Here is a 7,824-nt window from a genome sequence, read left to right as displayed (position 1 = left end):
AAGAGCATTTTTAAACCGTGTAGAAGCACTCTCAAGAGACCATTGCATGACTCTTGAGCTTAAGAAACAGTATCCAAGACTTGGGTCCAAAATTTTTGTACACTATAAACGCTTTGTTTTAAATCTTCATACGACTAGAGCTCACAAATTGTTTGCTTGCACACGAACAGTCTATGAGTTGTAGAAGCATATCATGTTTATGTCATAGGAGCAGTGTTGAACTCAAATAATGGTATGCAAGACTTGGGTCAAAACCATTTTTTTTTCACATTTTTGAACAATTAGAAGATCTCATAGGCCATTTGCGTGCACATGGTCGACGAGCTTGTAGAAGAATAGCATTTTTAATGTGATAGGAGTTGTGTCAAGAGACCACAAAGATGTATCCCACACAAAGATGTATTCAAGACTTTATTCAAAATAGTTTGTCTTTCAAACTTTCATACAACATGAACTCACAAATCATCTGCACGCACATGGACGATCTGTGAGCTCATCAAAGAGGAACATTTTTTAATTTTGAAAGCACTCTCAAGAGACCTCAAAGATTCTTCTAACAAAAAACCAACTCAAAAAGTAGCACGAAAGACACTGGCTAAGAAAAGTATACTAGCCCTATTTGTTTCATTGACGATATCGCTAGCTAATTGTTCATTGGTGTTAGATTCTCTGCTACTGTGTAGGCATTGTGAAATTCTTCTACTTTTATGCTTAACTGTCCACAACCATCATACCTTTCATAACTATATGCATATGACCATCTTATCTTTCATAACTATCCAACAACCCCTTTTTTCAAAATCAAAATACTAGGATTGTGCTACCATGGTCAAAGCAATAATGAAGGACAAACTACAAGAGTTCCCAACCCATCCGCGCGCGCGGACGGGCTTTGAGCTCTCCAAAGTGGGCTGTGCCAATCAACTGGTGACGTATTTCTCCAAAATAGTAGGATGAGCTCTCCAAAATTGATGGTAGATGGGTTGTGAGCTCTCCAAGGTGGGCTATGCCAATCTCAGGAAGCTATGCTCGTCTGCCACGATGCTGACATTTGCAAGATGAGGCTCTAGGTGAGGTTAACTAAGTTTCATGACCTGCCCAAGATTGCAGACAAACTGCAAGTGCTCAATAAGGTTCATGGCCTACCCAAAATAGTAGGATGAATTGCAAGAACTCCCGAAGCTGGTGGGCCGTGCCAATCTCATTGACCTATGATGAACATCCTCCGTCCACCGCCCTACTGGGGTATATTCGATAAATAGCCGCAATGCTGATTTAGCAGGGTGAGGTGAGGCTAAGTAAGGTTCATGACCTACCCAAGAAGCCCACACATACGGATTTCTCATCCTCAGGCTGGACATCACCTGTAGCATGACATGCTTCACTCCCCATTTAGTTTGTCAATCGTTGTTAGTAGCGGTGATTGGAGACTGTTGATAAATTTCAAGTGCTCCTCCATGCTAGCGGGGGAAGAACGTTTCCATGCAGTTGGACACCATTATTGCAAGACCCGCAGGTGATGCAGCCTACCTTCACGGATTCAGAGTAGAAAAGTCACTTTTCAAATCATACAAAGTTTTAGCTAAACATATAAAAATATGTATTTTGTAAAATTTTGAAATTTAGCGATATTTTGAGAAGTTCCACAAATGTCAAGGATATTGACGTAATTTTTTCAGCAAGTGAATATGGGTTTATTTATGGAACTTTGGAACTGGCTTTTTTTTAGAGGCAATCAAAATAATAAAAACATGTGCATGTGTGATAATTTCAGGTCCTTTTTCTTGCAAGTTTCTCTCCTCTGTCTCAACTCAATTGCAAACTAATGATGACCTGTGTTCACACATCCTAGCCTAGTTCGCAGTGTAAGTTTCTCGATTGAAAATGAGAATTATTGATAAGTGTTGTGTTGGACCTCAATATTTTTGGAGGTTAAATTGGTACTATAAGTTAGTTTGACCTTAAAAATTTGGAACCAGCCTGTGATGTTCTCAATTGCAAAGTCCTTGAAGAAAACCGATAAGATCCTACAAGTTTTAGGGTAACAACCAGCAAATGACTCAAATTTTGACCGAAAGTATTTTAAGTGTGCCCTTATAATTTTAAGTTAGGAAATATTTTGTTGACAAGCCCTAGCATTTTTTCTTAGACTAAAAGCTCGTGTAAGTTTACGTTGTCATTTTGCATCAGTAAAGTGAGTTGAAACTGTGTCAAACACAAAATTTAATCAAATGTTAGGTACCACCAATTTTAAATTAAAAAATCATTTATTTATGTGGAATTTCTTACCTAGTGGAAAGGAGGCAAGTAGTTTGAGTAGCCGGACAAAACTGGGTGGCTTCCCTCGCTTTGCCCAATAGTAATGGATATGGTTCACTCAGGACCCCGTGATCTTAAAGCTTAGGAAGGACTAGATCTCCGTGACTCCAAGTGATGTTCGGAATCACCCTGCTCATAATCTGACCCACCACCTTCATGCTCGCTCCTTTCACTCTGAAACTCCTCTAAGAACTTAGGTTGGTTGTCATCTACTATGACAACCTTAGCATACTACAATTAGTGAAAAACCTAGTGTTCCATGCAAGAATGAACCACATTGAGGTTCACTACCACTTCATTAGAGACAAGGTCCTCAATGGTGACATCAATCTTAGGTACGTGAGAATGGATGAGTAAGTTGCAACATGATCTAAGAGGATTAAATAGAGATTAGAAATCAATAGAACGAGGTTGAAGAGTGAATTTGGAGATGCTCTTAGAATTTAGAAAGGAGAATATATTAGAGGAGAGGAAAATAATAGTATTTGAGAACATTATCTCAAAGATTAGATCAGAAGAGAGTATAAATGTAGGATTTGAGAATGTAATTTCAAAAGACAAATTACAATGGTTAACATAACAAAGTACCAATTAGTGCAGGATCAAAAGAGATCAAGAGGAGGTGAGGGAGTGATTAAGAGGAGGCGAGGAAGTTTACACAAAAAGATTAGGGAGTGATTAGAAGAGATTAGGGAGTGACTCTGAGAGGAGCTGAGGGAGATTACACACAGAGATTTTCCATACATATTTTGATCTTGATTAGCGTCGGTCTTATGTTGTTGTTTATTGTGGTCTTTTTTCATTGTTGTGAGTTTTAAAAGAAAAACTCACTTTAAAGATTTGAAAAAGATGGAAAAAAGTAAGCTAAAAAAGCTATGCATAAATGTACAGGACAGTTCTTGAAGTGTGCCAAAGATGGCTCTGATGGTGGTACTTATTGCATGTGTGTAGCTTTTCTTCTTAGCATCCTGTTAAGTATGGACGTTTGTAAGGCCCCCGTTATCAGGAGAAGCCATCATGCATGAGAAAAATCACTCACCAAAAAACCAAAAATGAAGCTCTAGTCTCGAGAATTAGAATATTTCCTTTTTGCCGAAATATCTTGGCGGGATAGTGGCTGGAAAGTGGCCAGTGGTTACTTGGACGATGCCCATGGCCAATGCGTGATCAATGGCCGGTGGCCGATGGACGCATCTACACATTGGCGGTTGCCTCTCATGTGAAAGGGCAACCCATAGAGGCTCCTAGGCATCTATAAAAGGAGGTCTCTTCTACACGTGGGAAGTGCAAGCTAGAGAGGGAATTAGATGAGATGACCATTGAGGGCTTGTGAGCTCTTTGTAAATTACCTCAAGTTTGAGCTGAAGCTCTTTGGATCTCTATCTCTCAAACAAATTGCTCATTTTTCAAATCTATTCAACAATTTTTCAGTGCTACTTTGTTTCTAAATGATGAGACTAATAAGTGCATAACTCTATGTTGACAATGAGTTATGAGCTCATTGTATGTTTTTAAAGCATTTTGAAAACTTGAAGATGTATACAGTACGATGAAGGCTCTTACAATTCAAATATTCCAAATTAAGCTCAACAAATGTTCAAAAGAAAACGGATGTAACAGCTTCAGTCCCAAACGCCCAATGAAATAGAGGTACGTGCACTCTTCAGACAGGAGGGTAGCGACGTCGGCGAGGGAAGAGACCGTGGAAGATGTCAGGAACGGAGGGAGGTGGAAGAGCAGGAGGCGGTGGCGGTGGGGGTGACGGTGGCGGTGGCGATGGAGGTGGTGGTGGTGGCGGCGGGCTAGGAGGAGGAGGAAGAGGTGGAACACTAAGAACTGTGGGTGCCGGTGATGGTGCCAGTATCGTTCCCTGTGCTGGTGTCGGTGCTGGCACTGGCCGCTCTTGTGTATACGCTGGCGATGGCACTTCATAATTCACTGTGGGCGACGGAGCTGTGTTTTCTGCGTATCCTGGGGGAGGTGCTGTCGGTGATTCTGTCGGCGCCTTGCCCCACCCATTGCTCGTTGTGTAATAAGGCAAATTGCTTGGACCCTTCTCCGGTGTCGGTGCCGGGGCTGGTGTGCATGTCACTGTGCATGTCTGTGATGGCCATGGTGATGGCGCGGCCGCAAGGTTCGATGATGCAAATGGTTTTGCTTTATAATTTGATGATGTTGCTCTTGAATATCTGTGTGCTTTTGCAGCGACCAGTTGAGCAGATGCTTGAGCGCGGATAATATGGCGTCGTGTCCTCTCTTTGACAGCATTGCACATACTATGAAGATGAATGCCTACGATAGCAGCAAACATCCCAAGAAAAACTCTTACAACAGAAAACTTTGCAGGATGAAAAATGCCTGAAAATGTAGTTTGGATGCAAATTGAGCACAGACAGAGAGATCATACATTAGATACATACACATGCTTTTTGAACTAATTAAAGCATTTCAAGACTTAAATGTGGTGAGATGGAATATAATTTAATCACCTTCCCCTGCTGCCAGCTTGGTATAGAGGTCATTGATGTTCGGACAATTGCTTCGGCAGCCCGACAAGCATAGCTTTCGTACAAACTCGTTCTCAAGGAGTGTGTCCGTTGAAAAACCAACAGAGACCCTTTGTAGTCCACAAGAGTTGATACAAGAGTCACTCTCGATCAACTCGGTGGGCCGCTCGGCCACTATGGATGATGTCTGAGCATAGGGAGAACACATGAGTTTGTCTACATAATTAGCATTAAAATCCACCTAATCATGCCCGCCTTACCGCATTCGCATGCGCAAGTTGGACACTAATGGTGCAAAATGACAGAAGAAAATTCCATATAAGCTAGAATTTGGTGTGTGTGTGTGTGTGTCTGTACCTCACATTTGTATTCAGACATTCCATCTCTTCGAACAGTCTTTTCGAGCATGCACCGTGCTCCCGTGGATGATACCGCAAATGCGCATTTGGCCACAGGTAAGTCCTCACAATCAAGAGCTTCTGCATAGCCATACAGCATCGTGAGCACATGAGTTAGCAGTGCAATTGAGCTAATTTAATGTGAGTTAACCTGAGAGAATGAGCGTGCTGGAAATGCAGAGGAGGGCTAGTCCAAGCATGAAGAAGTTAATGGCCTGCTTGTGGGGAGCCATTGCCCCTCCTCCAAGTATTGTCCGCGATGGAAAGACTATGCGCGTGTGTGTGTGTGTGTGCGCGCGCGCGCGCGCGCGCGAGAGAGAGAGAGAGAGAGAGAGAGAGAGAGAGAGAGGCGCCTCCAAGTAAGGGAGGAGGGTGATGAGAGCTTGAGGGGCACCGTGGCCAAAAGCTATTATGGCCCTTGGAATCACGGCGCTCGCTTGAGGGTGTCCCAAAGGCCTAAAGATTTTCCCACTCTAAGGTTGGGATCGATGCCCCGAAGGGAAGGAGGCGTGCACCGTGCGTCCCTTGAGATAGTTTCCCATGACATTAAAAATTCTCTTCTCTTCTTCTTCTTTGTCTCGAGCCCGCCAACATATCCCCCCCTCCCAACAATCAACAAAGAATTGGCTTGCTGAGCCCACAAAACACAGATATTTCATCTTCAACCTTGACCCCAAGCTTGTAGTCATTTACGCAATTGCTATGCCGACCGCTTTTCCAGTGCAAAACACGGACAATGCATCTTGAACCTTGATCTACAACTTGTAGTCATTTACGCAACAACTAAGTTACCCATGACTGGTTGAAATTCTTTCCTGCTTTTGCAAATTTGAACAAAGCCCCCGTCCTATGTGAACATGACGAGTGGAGGCAGTTAGGAATGCGAGAGTGTTGTTGGGCTTGTATGAACCCAACATTGATAGGTCCCTGAGGGGGAATAGGGCCCAAATTAGGAGACTAAGGTAGTGTACACATGCCATGTCCACATGGACACATCATGCACGATATACTACAAGGGCTCTTTTGTTCTTATGATGCTTAATATAATAATGGTGACGCCCAATTGTCGCTTATGCGACGACCCATAATTTCTCAACTAAATGTATAAAAGCATCGCTAATATTGTCGTTAGTAGGGGTGTCGCAAATGGCATCACCTAAGCGATGCGATTTTTGCGATGTATATAGCGACATTTGCAAACTGCTTGGTGTCGCATAAGCGAGGCTTGCAATATGGGAAAGATTTCCCGAAGAAGCTGTGGAGAGCCATTTACTCCTACGGATTCTTCCATAGAGAAGAGAAGAAGAGTGACCTACGCTAAGCTCCCTTGCCCAACCTGTTAAGTATGGAGCCTGATTTACCCTTGTAATTTTCTGTGGTAAAAGCGCACATTTGTAAGGCCCCCATTATGAGGAGAAGCCATCGTGCGTGAAGGAAAATCACTCACCGAAAACCAAAATTTTCACGGACAAGAATCAGGGGCAACTTTAGGGGCCTCGGGGACGGAGGGCCCTGAGACTTTTATTTCCCTCGTTGGAATATTCCTTTTCGCCGGAATATTATGGCCGAATGGCGGCCGGAAAGTGGTCAGAAAACAACCGGTCGGTTGGCCGGTAGTCAATGGCCGGTGGCCGGTGGTCGGAAGTCAATGGCTGGTGGCCGGTGGCCGAATTCAAAAGCGGACTTGTCTTCTCAAGGGCGGCCACACATGGGCGGATTGGAGGGTCCGATTTGGACTTATTTGCACAAGGGCGGCTACACATGGTTGCCTCTCATAAGAGAGGGCAGCCCTTTTGGCCTATAAAAGGAGGCCATTTCTACACACATTTCATAGTGTGAAGTTGATGCAACAAGGTGAGTGTGAGGTGGTGAGAGTGAAGCAAGGCGGGAGCTCTATTAAGGGTTTAATCCCTTTGTAAACTACTTCTTCTTTTGAAGTGCTAAAGCCATTGAGTGGCTGCTTTCCCGTGGACGTAGCCCACATTGGGTGAACCACGTATATCATGTGTACTCTCTCTCTCTCTCTCTACTCTATAATCTCTTGTGTGTGAAATCTATCTCTCTCCATTAAGTAATCTACTCAAAAATCTATTTAGCTACGTCTTATTTCCTAACAACTGGTATCAGAGCAAGGTTTGCTCGTAGCTAAATTATCTCAAGGAATCGATTCCTTGAATTGAGTGGGAGTTATGGCGGAGGAAGGGAAGCTCAAGATTGAGAAGTTCAACGAAAAAAACTACCAACATTGGAAGATGCAGATTGAAGACTATCTCTACCAGAAGGACCTCTATTTCCCACTAGGCGGTCTTGCGAAGAAGCCCGCAACAATGGCAGACGAAGCATGGATTGTCCTTGATCGAAAGGCACTGGGAACAATCTGGTTAAGCTTGGCGTCAACGGTGGCCTTCAATGTTTTGGAGATGAAGACCACGGAGGACTTGATGAAGTCTCTTGACGACTTCTACGAGAAACCATCAGCATCCAATAAGGTATTTCTTATGAAGCGCTTGTTCAATCTAAAGATGACAGAGAATGGTTTAGTTGCAGAACATCTAAATGACTTTAACACAAACATAAGTCAACTTCGATCGGTGAAAATC

The 7,824-nt window shown here is 43.3% G+C and overlaps 1 protein-coding gene across 1 annotated transcript; it reads right to left on the bottom strand.

Moving 5' to 3' along the window:
* Positions 1-3,883: 3,883 nt before the first annotated feature.
* On the bottom strand, positions 3,884-5,567 carry LOC147435595 (uncharacterized). The gene is made up of 4 exons (XM_086488004.1): positions 5,376-5,567; positions 5,184-5,305; positions 4,809-5,013; positions 3,884-4,611 (listed from the first exon to the last, which is right to left on the bottom strand). Exons 1-4 carry the CDS (start codon positions 5,455-5,457, stop codon positions 3,983-3,985), a joined length of 1,038 nt encoding a protein of 345 aa, XP_086344130.1. The 5' UTR covers positions 5,458-5,567; the 3' UTR covers positions 3,884-3,982.
* Between the last annotated feature and the right edge of the window lie 2,257 nt (positions 5,568-7,824).

This window comes from Adiantum capillus-veneris, chromosome 18, assembly GCF_014529385.1.
Source record: "Adiantum capillus-veneris isolate H3 chromosome 18, ASM1452938v2, whole genome shotgun sequence".
Taxonomy (NCBI): Eukaryota; Viridiplantae; Streptophyta; class Polypodiopsida; order Polypodiales; family Pteridaceae; genus Adiantum; species Adiantum capillus-veneris.
The sequence above is the reverse complement of the archived record's forward strand: the minus strand, read 5'-3'. Positions and strand labels throughout refer to the sequence as shown.

Excerpts from the sequence above, each read along its gene's own strand:
- LOC147435595 (XM_086488004.1), bottom strand. The coding sequence starts at position 5,457 with ATGGCTCCCCACAAGCAGGCCATTAACTTCTTCATGCTTGGACTAGCC. Across the intron at positions 5,306-5,375 it reads CAGCACGCTCATTCTCTCAG|AAGCTCTTGATTGTGAGGAC; the intron begins GTTAACTCACAT and ends ATGGCTATGCAG. Across the intron at positions 4,612-4,808 it reads CAAGCTGGCAGCAGGGGAAG|GCATTCATCTTCATAGTATG; the intron begins GTGATTAAATTA and ends CTGCTATCGTAG.